Below are 14278 nucleotides of genomic sequence, written 5' to 3' on the forward strand. Positions count from 1 at the left end.
TGGGCAGGTGAATTCAAGTCCTTAAAGGTGAAGTAAGTAGTTTATAGTGCCATCTAGAGGAGAGGCTGAAATTTACAACAAAGAACTGCTCCTCTGCTCACCCCCTCCCTTCCCTGAGCGCTACGGTATCCGCAGCTGGTCAAATGTCGTCCACCTTGTCTTTCTCTGTGTCAGCAGATGAGGTTCGTGAGGCGAGGGAGAGGGCGAGCTACCGCGGCCGTAGCAGACGAAGCAGAGAGAGTGGAGGCGGGACTTCCGCTACAAGTAAAGAGACGCTTGAGTTGTTCTCTCGGGTTTGTCCTTACAGGCTCCGGTAGAAACATGGCGTCTCGCTGCTAACAGTGGCAATGCAACCGCGGCCCGCGACCATGTTCTTTTACATGACTTTTTGAAACACTACGAAAATGAAACAAAAACTATTATACAGCGACTAGACAATGCAGGAGCACATGATATGTATAAAAAAGTGGATTTTGGGTCATATAAACCCATAAATACTACACAGGGTCCCTTTAATTCAAGTGTGTACACACTTGACATAACATTAGCAACACATGCAGTTGCATTGTATAGGCCTTTAACATTCGTACTGTGGCCAAATGACTGCAGACGCAGATACAGCAGTTATTTTCTGCAGACACATTTTGTCTAATGTGACTGTCCTCTTCGAAAAAATGACCAAATAAGTTGTTTGTACAAGCAGCGTATTACGACCGCCTGTTACATTCTGAAGTTCAGCGACCTCAAGCAGTCAACTAAATATCGACACTCCGGTGTCTCAGGTGAAAGTGTCTTGTCCGATCAAAAATGATGTACTAAGCGTGGGTGAACGTCGTACCATTGTTAAGTCCGTGAAGTTTGTATATTTAATTTTATTTGCTTATGTTTTATAGGCATCTGAATATTGTATACCGTAGAGGCCATGTACAGTGATGCATTTGCACTTTCATGCACCTTTTTGGTTTTATTAAAAAACATTATTGTGACTGTCTTTTGACATTTTTTTCATATTTTGCCAATTTAGATCAACATCTTTAGAGATTGCGAGACCTGCTGAGTTCGGTCACTGTCCCTGCGTCAGCGGAGGTGGAGGAGACAACTATGTCTGTGTGCACCAGGAGGCAGCAGAGGCTGCAGTGCCAGAGCTCCTGAGTTGTATACTGGCTGCAGAAAGTGTTGTCCAGCATTGCTGTCAGCAGTGAAAAACAGTTGATGCTGTGGCAGACCTGCCAACCTCATTTTGACATGAAACTACACTGTTACGATGTGTCAGTTCAAGCTACGAGAAGCGGGAATAACGGCGTTCAGTTCATCTGCGTGCATGCATCAGTGCAGCAACCCACAGGCTACAGTTAAACCAATACGCTACTTTTGGAAAAATGATGACGTCATAATCCCAGCTCTCTCACTGCATTCGATGTTGCCATCTTTGTAGTCATCGTCGCCCTCTTCTTGTGTTTGTTGTGTGATTGCTTAGTTTACTCACTTTATGATAACTTTTTTTTTCTTTCCTTAGTCTCACTGGCTTGCTTCATTCTGTCTCTGATTCCGTTATTGTATACATTGTAATATATGCTTTGTTTTAAAAAGACATATTTCTGTGGCAGCGTTACTGCACCAAATACAAGCCTGGCATATGTACTACAGCGTTGATGCTGCAGTCACAACCAATGTGGCATCAACTTTACTGAGTAAGTTTACATATAAGTCAATGCAAAGGACAGAAGTAGACGTGCGTTTCATGTTGGACGGGCTGGATGGTGTGAATATGCTGGAATTGAAAAAATATCAACTTTGGTGAAAAGTTTGTGTACAATTGGCTATTGTATTTCTATCTATTCTACCCATAATGAAAAGGTACAATTTACAACAGCAGAGGACGCCATTATCTCATTTAGTGGCACAACCTTTCATTCATTCATTCATTCATTCATTCATTCATCTTCTACTACTTTATCCTCCAAATAAGGGTCGTGGGAGTTGTGGGTGCCAATCCCAGCTGACATAGGGGGAAAAGCAGTGTCACACCCTGGACAGTTTTCCAGTCCATCACAGGGCCACATAGAGACAAACAACCATTCACTATCACATTCACATCTATGGTCAATTTAGAGAGTACAATTGCCTCATCCCCAAATTTGCAAATTTTGGACTGTGGGAAGAAACCGGAGAACCCAGATTAAAGCCCCCCACACACAGGGAGATCATGGAAACTCCAGGCAAAAAAGCAACTAATTATTCATGGAAAAAATACCCATCACCATTCCAATACAAATACCAATGATCACAGAATTTGACATGCATTAAAACAGCAAAGTGAGTGGCTCACTGAAGCTCATGTGTGCCCTGCTCTTGTGCATTCAAGAATGTTCTGGGGTTGACAGATCTTGCCAGAAGGGAATGCACAGGTGCTAAATGTGGCAGCAGTAGCCACAGAAGCTACCGTAGCCCTGAACACACTGCTCGGATAACAAGACACAGAGGGAGCCTGTGTGAGACTCACAAATGACAGAAACTGACCGGTAAGTGTAACATATTTTACCAGCCGTTCCTTTAACTGTCAATTTATTTTTTAAAGAATTCACTTTTATTTCACACATTTATTTTTACCATCTCATGACCCCAGAACAGTCACTGTTGTCTGAAGCCTCACACAGCCAGAAGTGAACCACCGGGTGCTTGCTTATTAACAGTGACAGCTGTGACATTTGAATTCTAGCATACCAACACGACCTGCTTCATTACTTCTGCTCCCTGCTCGGTCTTATTGCTGCATGCAAATTCAATGTGAATCTGGGCATACAATCACTCGATTCACCTCCTCATACTGTCATACATATCCCTGTCTATAAATAGAAATATTTTGGCATCTGTTGCCTCTTGGTCAGAATTTAAAAACTGTTTTCAGGGTGATATTGGGTGATGCAACTGCTTTGGTTCATCTTTACTGATCAGTTAAACTTCTAATTTCTCTGTGCAGAGCTTCTCTGGAGACCATGGGTAAACCCATGGCCTTCCAATCCCAGAAAGAGATGTTTGAGAAGATGGAGGATTCATTTAAAATGTGTGCACACTGTGAAAAGTGGCCGAAACAGTTCTCAAACCCACAGGGTTTGAAGCGTTGCGGGAGGTAAACATGAAATGAAAGTGAGATTTCTTACAATAGACCGATAAAGAAAACACAAAGAGATGTTTTGTATGTATATACTGTTGTATATATTGTTATCCCTTTGCACAGGTGTCTGAATGTTTACTACTGCAGTAAAGATTGTCAGAAAGAGGACTGGCCCAAACATAAGAAGTTCTGCTCACAGCTGCGTCATGCTGCCATTGACAGAGTGGTGGAGTGGCTTGTGTTCAAAGGTAAACCAAACAGTGAGATGGTGCATTCTTTCTATTTATACACTCAAAAAATAATCATGGCATAGTTAATATCAAGTATTCACATCTATTTGATTTTATTTCCAGAATCATAATCAAAAAATATTATTTAATCAATTTCCTTAGAGTCGGCATAAATGCGTGAATTGAGTCAGTTAAAATGTATGAACATTTTTTTTCATATGACTATAACTGTGGAACAACCATAATTAATGTTGTTAAAATGTATGAGATTGCTTTACACACTCAAGTCCAGTGGGGGACAGTAATGTGGGTGGACTTAAAACACAATGCTTTTATTAGTAATTGTACATAAATAATACATCATTTGTAATTGTTAAATTTGTGTTTGACTGAACAATATGTATTATTAGTTTGTTTGTTAAAACCATGTCATCCAAATGGATGGAAATATTATATACCATTGAAATGCATACATCTAATAATAAATATTATATATTAACCCTAACCCTTAGATTCCTTAAAGTCTTGGAAACTGCAATCTTAATTTTATCATATGAAAATGTTCTACTCTATACTATTCTTCAAGGCAATGATTAAAGCAGCTTTTCTCAAACTGCATCCCCAAAAATTGCATCCCCCGGAGAGTCTCCACACAATCTCAGGACGCAATATTGAGGTCATTTGTATTGCTAAAGCAAAAATTATTGAAAGTAAAGTGAAACGTGTGTTCTAGTTTTGATGTTTCTTTCAATAAATGTTATACTTGACACATTGTTACACTTTTGTGAGAGTCAGCTAACAATGCTGATCTTTGCTCAGTACAGGCTGCTAGATTTGCAAATTCTGGTAGATTTTATTTCAGTGAGAGAGTGATCATCTACCGTGTGTCTCACGGAAGACAGCAAAAAAACCCCACCCCTGAATAATCCTTTTAATAAAACTCAGTGTGCTATTTTTTATTTTTTTATTTTTTTCATCTTCAGGAGATCTTCCATTCCCTACGGAAAAATGGTCAACACCCCAGTCTCAGGTTCAAGGTTGGGACAACTGGCTTGCAATGCAGAAAGATCTCACAGCTCACCTCGAGTCCATTTTAAATGGAGCTAACATGAAAGACTTGTGGAGCGACGCTTGCAGGCCTCGACCTAACGATGAAGACCTTAAACAGTCCTTGTGGAGGGTCTGCAGTGAATTCTTCTGCAGGCCACTGACCATTGCCTGGGGTATGAGGTTATTTGGCCTTCACCCTTGTTCCAAACCTTTGACCATTCACCTGGTGGGAGCAGGGCAGAGTGAGACACTAGCAGCCAAGCTGACAGACTATGATGAGCTTAACAACATGTTCCCTGATCACCAGGGAATTGAAATAGTCATGGTGGGTCCAGAGGTGATGGAGGGGCCCATTGTGAGGCCTCCTTTAAGAGCCTTTGGCCCCAAGAAGAAGGTCTACATCAGTGCCTACAAGGGTCTCTACCACGAGTTATGGGAGGAGCTAGTGAAGAAAGGGGAGGCTGCCCAACCAGACTTGGTGGTTGGATTTCACCCTGGTGAGAACATCTGTCCTATCACGCAAATTCAATATATTGAATATATATTGAAATACAATACAACTCATAACACTAAAACCAGGATGTTGATGTGGGCCCCATGAGGGCAAACATAGATGGGCTCACCAGGGAAACCACAGACAAACTCAGTTGGGACCCACATTGTCAGCACTAATATAACTATTTAGAAAATATCCATTTATGACTTTGTGTTTTTACTGATATTTTTTTTATTTGATTTCAAGGATTTGATGCCAGTCAGGGTCTGGACCAAGGTTGGCTTCCAACACTTCTGCTCCTCAGGGATTATGAGATTCCATCACTTTTCACTGCTCTCAAGTGAGTGTGTCACTGTCTGGTTTCCATGACTTCAGAGGACATTACCTTGACTTACAGTATACAGTATTAATAATTGGATTATAAAGTAATAATGTGTTATAAATACTTGCATTAATGTATGGAAGTAACTAGTTACCTAGTTTTCGTGATTGAGTGAAAGTGAATTATAATATCTCACACGTTCATATCATGTGTTAACATTCACAGTGAGACGGAGATTACCTACTCCCTGCAAATCCTGTTGGAGTTGGAGATGAACATGAAGGGAAGTGGAGTCAACCCCTTCTCCTCACTGAAACCAGAAGTAGTTGGCTCAAGTCCCAACAACACTCCTGCTTTCTGCAACTCACACTACGTATGTTTCCAAGGTCTGCTGGAGACTGTTGAATTTGAGGAACCAGAGGACAACTGATAGAACTTCATGCTTCAGTACATGCATACACTGTTGCCCTTTGGCTTATGAAGCAGTTTTGTGTGTGTTTTTGACTCAGTTGTGAACCTTTGCTCTGACATTTACATTCACTATCTTAGTTTCATGTCATTTTACTGCCAGACTGGTGAAATTTGAATATACTGTCTGTTGGCTAGTGGAGAGGTGTTCTTTGTAGGAATAGCAAAATGTGTACTGATAGAGACAAAGAGAATACTCTAATGTTCATTCAATTATTTGCAGGAAATTAAAATATATATTAGAGCCTGATCTGGAAAATTATACACTGAAACCTATTGCAGTGAAAGATTTGTTATTTTTACAAAACCAAAGTTTCACTCCAACTAATTATTACCTTGCATTTAATGTAAAGTAGTAAAATACACAGTTGATGTCCATTAAATATTCTGAATTAAAACTTTACTTTGAACTACTATGAGGAAATAAAACCACAACACAATCAAATCATTGTTTTCATGCAAATGTCAAGTCAATACTTGGATAAAACCAAGTCTATAGTCAATATTGTAGCAGAACAGGCAACTCAGAGAGAGATCTTTGAGCAGTGAACTGCATTTAATTCTCACCCTGGTGGCGCATTGACTGACTGGAACCACAGCCCATAATAACAGTAGGAACACACTAACTAACATGAACCAGCATAAACAGAACATCAGCAACATACAACAATCCCCCATTCTCAACACACTGTCCCCAGCAACCCAAGTGTCCATAACAAGTCTCAAGTGTTGGGGATACTGGTGCTGATGGCAAGCTAGTGTAGGGGATTCAGCCACCCTAGTTCAGAGTGAGGCTAACATCTAAGGCTGCAGGCACCCCTGTAGCTGGATTCAAGTGTATCCTTATCTTTGCTAAATTAATTTTATCTCTGGTGGGGACTTCCCCCCCATGATAGCGATAGATGCAACTTAACTGATGGTACATAAACTCTTAGAATCTAACAATCTTCAAACAGGTCAATCAGATTAGATTATGTTTCTGAACGTTTCTGAGCAGCAGTCCCGGCGCCAGCTCAGTACAGAACAGGCTTTTATATGGCGTCATTATAGTGCCATATTCCGCGAGCATAAAAACATAATCAGCGAGCAGAAAGACCACTCTCCGCGCGCTCGCGAACACTCTCCGCGCGCTCGCGAACTCTCTCCGCGCGCTCGCGATCTCTCTCCGCGTGCTCGCGATCTCTCTCCGCACGCTCGCGGTCACTCTCTACGCTCTCGCTGTTTCTCTCTATAACTTCTGCTCGCTCGACTTTGCTGACTTTTGGCACTGGGGGGCGGGTATTGAATAGACGCCCCGTAACACCCCTCCTTTCTGATTGGTCACTTAAACGCCTGGGTCAGAGCCAATCCGAGGCAGAGTAGGGCGGGTCATCAATGCAGTTGGTGGCAGAAGAATGTGATTTAGAACGGCGGACGGAGATGTCAGAGAAAAAAGTGAAAGAATGAGTAGTATAAATAAAATTGACTTTTTCAAAACTACTCATTCTTTCACTTAATTAAAATGAAAAAGAAAAGGACATTTTAATAAAAATGAAAAAGACAAGGAGATTTTAATAAAATAGGTTGATTGATTGATTTATTATTCTTAACATGAAATGCAAATGCATTTCAGTTTAAATGTTAGACACGTTTTGCTTCCATAGAAACTGTTGGAGCTATTTATTTATTGTTATTATTTAGTGCTGTTTAGTTTAGTATTTTTGTTTAGTGAGTAGTTAGTTTTGGTTATTCTGTGCAACAGTGGCCTTTTGATTCACATAATTTGAAGTTTGATTTGAAATCATTATTTGTTTGACAAACGGCCACTACAGAAACTATGGGAACTATGAAAGTCTAGTCTGTTTTGATAACCCATGTGCTTTGATTTCAAGGAGCCTCCATCCTCCCTTGAAGCAAGTTCTTAATTTAAATATCTGTCTGTTCCTCTACTTACTTATTTTTTCTCCGTTCTAAATCACATTCTTCTGCCACCAACTGCAATGATGACCCGCCCTACTCTGCCTCGGATTGGCTCTGACCCAGGCGTTTAAGTGACCAATCAGAAAGGGGGGGTGTTACGGGGCGTCTATTCAATACCCGCCCCCCAGTGCCAAAAGTCAGCAAAGTCGAGCGAGCAGAAGTTACAGAGAGAAACAGCGAGAGCGTAGAGAGTGACCGCGAGCGTGCGGAGAGAGATCGCGAGCGCGCGGAGAGAGATCGCGAGCGCGCGGAGAGAGATCGCGAGCGCGCGGAGAGAGTTCGCGAGCGCGCGGAGAGTGTTCGCGAGCGCGCGGAGAGTGGTCTTTCTGCTCGCTGATTATGTTTTTATGCTCGCGGAATATGGCACTATAATGACGCCATACTTTTAGCCAGCAATCACATCACTCAATCACATCACTATTACGGTTATATTGTTCTTGCCAATAAAGATGTTATATCTAGGGATGCACCTAAAATTTGCAGCCGAAAGACTTTTATGACCGAAACAAAACCATGATTTTTGAGTCATCAACAATGTTGTGATGACTCATGCAAAAACTGCGGCCAGCGCGTGCCTCTCTATATTTAGAGTCCATCCCAGATCAATTTGGAACACCAATAAAACGGTTCCAACAAGATGTGAGTACATAGAACAGCACCTATTAAATGCTGGAAAGTTTATTTGTGCAAAAGCGAAACTTGGCTGCATACAGCACAGATTATGAACTCCCTCACTTCACACCACTCATTCAGCACTTCACTTCATGGTGACTGTACTCGATCCTCGTCATAAAGATCATTATTTTGATGTGGTGACAAAGCCAGAGAAATGATCCAGGCTGTGTTGGATACGGAGAGCCCGATTGGAGATGGACGAGCACATGGCGCAGGAGCAATGCATGGCACAGGGGCGGTGCGCAGGAAAAAAAGGGCCATCTGTCTGCACCAGATGAGGGGCACACTATATACTATACTTGCAATAGTAATTGCCTTGACTTGAGTGAGGTAAGTATACAGTCCAAGCCATAACAATAAAGTTAGATTTAAAAAAATCTTCTGTGGTAACTTTCCCATTTTGAGTTACTTGCCCTTACTTCGTGAGTCACCATAATGGTCCTTCAAAATGCCTCAGAATGCCCTTTTTTTACCTCAAATTTTCAAAAACTCTGCATGTCCCTCAAATTGCTGCGGGGCTAAAAAAAAATCTGAGCTAAAAGCCTGGTGCTGTCAGGCTCCAGGGAAGCTAACAGTGTAGTTTCTGGATTTTTCAGCCATTTGCAAATGCCCATTCTGAATGAAAACATAGCTGGTAGCTTGTGCTTGAAAATCTGTGAGCTTTTTTTTCCTTGAGGCGGGAAGATGCACTGACAACATAATGTAAGACGAAACAAAAACAAAAAAAATTATAAAAAAAAAACATCCCCCCTCTGGTTTTTTGACAAATCGCACCCTGAGTACCACTACCCGCCGGCGCTTGATCAGTCATGACTTGATGAAGTCATAAGCTTTTAAGCAGATTTCTCACTTCAGTATGTGGCATTACAAGTACTTCATGCAGGTTATTCAATAAAAAAAATAATATAATATACTGTGCATTGTAGGGTGCTATGTAAAAATTATGACCCTTCCCTGTTTTTGGAAGGTACAATAAGCTGTACTTTAAAAATAGAAGGTAGAGAAGTATTATGGCTACATTCCTCATCTTTGGAGTGCAATCTTGAAGCAAAGGTTGTGTAAACATTAATTTAATTATCATTAAGTATCCTGAATGACTATGAAATTACATCATTCCTACAACAGAGGCTAACAACTCGTTCTGTTAAATTTCTAATGCTTTATCTTCCACAGAATGGTTGCGAAAATGCATGTTTTTGTAGCAGCATGAATGAATTTCATCGCATGCATTATAGTCAATTTGAATTTACGTATAAATATGGTAGATCGCCCCCGGTTTCACTTTTGCACTCCTTTCCGACGCGTCACTTCCGGTCGGAGTGTTTGGCTCTTGAGCAACTGGGTTTGCACGCCTTGCTCAAGGTGCGCCGTTTGTTCCGCTTGCGGTGGTGAATGCCGGTAGCAGCGCGACTCTCTCTCTTTCTCTCTTCCCCCGATTTGTTGTGCGGGCATCATACTCTGCAACAAGATAAATGTTGGCAACCTGGCTTAAAAAAAGGAAATGTGATCTGGATGACGTCACAATCAGCTGATGATCAGCTGTCCGCTGCTGTTTTGTCTCTCCATGAAATTCTGCCGCGTCTCAGCGTGACTCCTGCTCCCGATTGTCGTTCACTGCCTGTACTGCATGGGACTGTCGTGTGTCGGCTTGTTTTAGTTTGATGCCTTAGTTTAGGTTTATTTCTTTATTTTGTTAACTTGGTTTTGTTTGTTCACTTGTCCTTTTGTTTTGATTCCCAATATTTATTTTGGTTGGATTGATCTGATTTATTTCTTATTTTTTTGTTACAGATATTTGTTTAGGTCATACGTTTAAGATTTAGGTATTATATTGGTTATTTCTTTTCTTTAATTATTGTATAATTAATTTGGGCAATCTTATGTAGTTCAGTTGGTATAATTTGCCCAGTCGTTATTGTAATTATTTTGTTTAATTTGTTTATTAATTTTCTTTATATCGCTTGTTATTTGTTTGATTTGTTCTTATTTCTGTGCAATTTATATTTTGTATAATTTGCCCAGTCTTTGTGAGACTCTTGAGTTTGTTTTCTGTGTGATTAATTTCTTTATCTTGTTTTAGTTGCCGAGGCCGGTGGTGGTGGTGCTGGTGACCTGGGTGGCGGTGTTCGTTTTCCCTGTGTGCTGTGGTCCCTTGGGATTTGGGTATTCACTGTGTGTGTGTGTGTGTGTGTGTGTGTGTCTGTCACATACCTGGGTGATTGAGTTAAATTTAATTTGGACTCCTCCCCTCACTAGCCCCATTTCACCCCAAGCCTCAGTTTAAAACATGTTCCTTTTTCTGGTGTGAATGGTTAAATTGTGTTTTTTTAAAAAGAGGATTTAAACAATAAATTGTATTTTTCTTACATTTCTGAGCCACGTCTCTTGCATCCTGAGTAGAATTTACTTGCGTGTCCTTTATTGGGGTAAATCTTTGGGTGAAAGTCCCAAGGTGGAGTTGTCAGTCTCTAGTAGGCTACGAACAGCACCTTGTTAGTCCTAATAACTTTAGCTTTAGCAATATTACGTTACTTTGTTTGGTTCCCTCCTTACACTCGCCACATTTTCTACATTTAGTTATATTTATCTGATCATATGTTGTTAGATATTTTATTTGTAAATAACAAAATGATATTGTCACTGCCTGATATGAGGCGCGGATTGTAAAGTTGCGCATGCTAAAATAAACAGTAACTTTTTAACCACATTAAGCAAAAAAACATGTATAAAAAACATGTGAATTTTTTTAATGTTAGTTTTGACCAGATTTACAGCAATATTTGTGAATTTTGTGATATTTACTTCTCTTGTGAAATGTTAAATGTTAAATCTAAATGTTAAATCTAAATGCTTAATATAAACCTAAATGTTAAATCTAAATCTTTCGTTTGAAACTAAATATTTAGCTAATATGCAAATTCACACTGCCGGTAACCGGATGTACCAAAATAAAAGCTTGAGGAGGTCAGGCTGTGTTTATACAATCAAATAACGAATTAAAACCCACCCCAGTGATAATAACTACCTAAACTATGTAAACTATTTCAAACTGTCAGGTCAAAACGTTTACATTCAAAACAAAAATTCTTAATACACAAAACACGTTTGGATTCTAAATGAGTAATTTCTCGCATCAAATGGTTTTAAAACTGCGTTCCGGGACACAGAAAAATATTTATTTATTTGTATTCTCTGCTGTGACGGTCCGACGAAATGCATTCTGGGATACATGGCTTTCCCAAGTCACCACACGATGCATACTTGGTAAAACGGGCAGAGCAAAAACACTTCTGAACATGTTTTTGTTGTTGTTGTTATTTTAGGTAGTTATTAACACGATAGTATGTTTTAAGTTTATTTCCCCCGCTAGAGTGGTTTTAATTCGTTATTTGATTGTATAAGCACAGCCTGACCTCCTCGAGCTTTTATTTTGGTACATCCGGCAGTGTAAATGGCAAAAAGTTGCTGTTTATTTTAGCATGCGCAACTTTACAATCGGCGCCTCATAGCCTGATGCCAGTATATGTTAATGCAATGTACATAAGGCTTCATCTGTGTCCATATAGGTTTAATGTCATTTTCAAGTGAATGCAGTTATTTTACATATTCACATATTCATCAGCAGTGCCATGACTACGTGCCAACACATTAAGGAGAATAAAAAGGGAGACTGGAGCATGGTGTCACTGCAATCATGTGAAAATCATCACTACAGTCATGTGCGTTTAAAGCCACAGATACCAAGCAGTGTAAAAATGAGGTCCAGTGTGAAAAGAATAAGATTCACATAGGTCATGAATGCAACCATAAACTGAACGGCCCAGATACAGTAACTGGGTGGACAGTCACTGGGACGTGGATTGTTTCTGAACATGAAAATAGGCCACATTATAGCAGTGAATATATACAACACAACAGAGATCACCAGAAATATAAACACAAACCTGTCCAAGTTAAAAGGCAAACATTTCCTCAGTTTCTTAAGGATGTTGACGGCTATGATTACAGGGAGAATGGGGAAGGGAATGACGTATGCTACAACACAAAAGATCAGAGCTATACTGTCTCTGTAACCAGTCAGTGATATAAAAATAATGCAGCTCACAAAGGCCTCCATACACTTAAAGAATCCAGGCAGAGCAGCCAGGTATGTCCCCTTCTTCTTATCCAGACATTTGTCCTTCACTACTTCAAGTACATAGACTAAACTGCACAAGAAAGCAAATGCAGTCACTATCCATCCATACACACATCTTGCACAGGTGTAGAAGTTGGCGTAGGTGATAGCAACAGAAACAGTCATGAGTGCAGAGGTCATGGCCATCCCTGTGGTGAAGTCAGCCCAGTCCATACAAAACATGTTGAGAACAATATCGAGCTTCATCATTTCAATGATGGTGATGATGAGGGTCATGATGAAGCAGAAGGCCCAGGTGAACATTGCATAGTTCCAGTAGGTATGGCTGCTCCCTCCTCTGAAGACAGCCAGGACAAATGTGACCAGACACAAGAGTATCTGAGCCATGTGCAGGCCACCTCGTCCAGACAACAAGGTCGAAGGAGTAAACACTGCCTTGGACATCGTGTCCTTAATATCATCAATTATTCCCATCTTTGTTGAACGAGCTGAAGAGCTTTAATGTAATGAATGTCCTTCCAGGATGATACAGGACAGTAGTTTGATGTGTGTTTGCAGTGCATTAACTGCCTTCCCTCTGTCCTAATCTACACTCTTCATTTGCGTATACTGGTTTGCATAACAGACATAAAACACTTATGATAAATATCAGCTGCAGATTATATGAAATAACAGATGTGTGTGTGTGTGTGTGTGTGTGTGTGCTTGAATAGATGTATAATGCAGTGTTTTTCAACCAGTGTGCCGTGACACACTAGTGTGCCGTGAGAGATCGTCAGGTGTGCCGTGGGAAATTATCCAATTTCACCGAATTGGTCTAAAAAAATTTTTTTAAAACAAAAAATCTGCAAATAATGTGGATATAAATATTCAAGACACTTTGATAAGAATGACTAAATTGTTAATTTTCTAAACATTTTTGTTTGGTGGTGTGCCTCGTGATTTTTTTCAATGAAAAAAATGTACCTTGGCTCAATAAAGGTTGAAAAACACTGGTATAATGAAACACGTCATTGGGAAAAGCACCACACAAAATAGTGTATCTAAACAGTATGATTGATTGCAGTGATTATTTCTGTCCACACTGTTGCGTTCTGACTTCCTTTGATCCCCTTTTTCAAGAGGTAGAGTCAATACTTTCAGTACTGTAACATAAATTGATTGCTACCAGCAGGACAATTGTTAGGGATAAAAAAAATATCCCACAAAAAGTCGGAGCACCAAGAATATAGTGTGGTTTATATAGTTACTATTATTGTGGTCAATGGGAAAATTGCTTTTGTTGCAGTACAACGAGTGGCCACCATGACAAAATTGTCTTCAAGGCAGAGGGGGGCGGTGCTCTATCCAGTTCTTATTATACATCCATGGTCTAACCCACACAACTCACGGGTTTCTGTTCTTCTTCTCCTATTTACTAAACGCTGCCCTCTACAGTTCAAAGTCCTGAATCACAATTATCCTGCCCCTGGAATTCTGACTGTTGATTTAAGCCCTAATCACCCAAAACATCCCATAAAACTGGTATATTTACACATATTCAAAATATGTTTTATGTTTAAACAGTTGTAGAACTAATAGTAGTGAATTTACAGTTTTTGTGTTATACCTGTCCATTATAGTTTTGTGATAAAGTTCATATTATTTTTGTAAATATTTTATGTAATACTGGAGTAAATGTGATGTGTTTCATATTTAGAGATAAACAATTGTCCCTAAATTACCTTACCTGGAATCTGATTTATGGTTTGAACAGAAATTAAGCATTATTTCTACAACACTAGTTTAACAACAATACGTAAGTCAACTCCATAATTATTGATTA

General features: G+C 39.9%; 2 protein-coding genes across 2 annotated transcripts; one reads left to right on the plus strand and one right to left on the minus strand.

The window, feature by feature from the left end:
- The first annotated feature begins 2441 nt into the window (after positions 1–2441).
- Positions 2442–5818, plus strand: LOC310939256 (putative protein MSS51 homolog, mitochondrial). The gene is made up of 6 exons (XM_083903959.1): positions 2442–2522; positions 2981–3130; positions 3239–3363; positions 4329–4892; positions 5138–5231; positions 5439–5818. Exons 1-6 carry the CDS (start codon positions 2506–2508, stop codon positions 5641–5643), a joined length of 1155 nt encoding a protein of 384 aa, XP_083760085.1. The 5' UTR covers positions 2442–2505; the 3' UTR covers positions 5644–5818.
- A 6212-nt stretch (positions 5819–12030) lies between these two features.
- Positions 12031–12927, minus strand: LOC310938984 (myeloid-associated differentiation marker-like protein 2; the record flags this gene model as incomplete). The annotated part of the gene is made up of 1 exon (XM_083903649.1): positions 12031–12927. One exon carries the CDS (start codon positions 12925–12927, stop codon positions 12031–12033), a length of 897 nt encoding a protein of 298 aa, XP_083759775.1.
- Positions 12928–14278: the final 1351 nt, after the last annotated feature.

Source organism: Microchirus variegatus, assembly GCF_963457635.1.
Source record: "Microchirus variegatus genome assembly, chromosome: 17".
Taxonomy (NCBI): domain Eukaryota; kingdom Metazoa; phylum Chordata; class Actinopteri; order Pleuronectiformes; family Soleidae; genus Microchirus; species Microchirus variegatus.

Bases quoted from the DNA above. Each gene is read 5' to 3' on its own strand.
- LOC310939256 (XM_083903959.1), top strand. The intron at 3,131-3,238 runs GTAAACATGAAA...CCCTTTGCACAG, and splicing joins GGTTTGAAGCGTTGCGGGAG to GTGTCTGAATGTTTACTACT. The intron at 5,232-5,438 runs GTGAGTGTGTCA...TAACATTCACAG, and splicing joins TCACTTTTCACTGCTCTCAA to TGAGACGGAGATTACCTACT.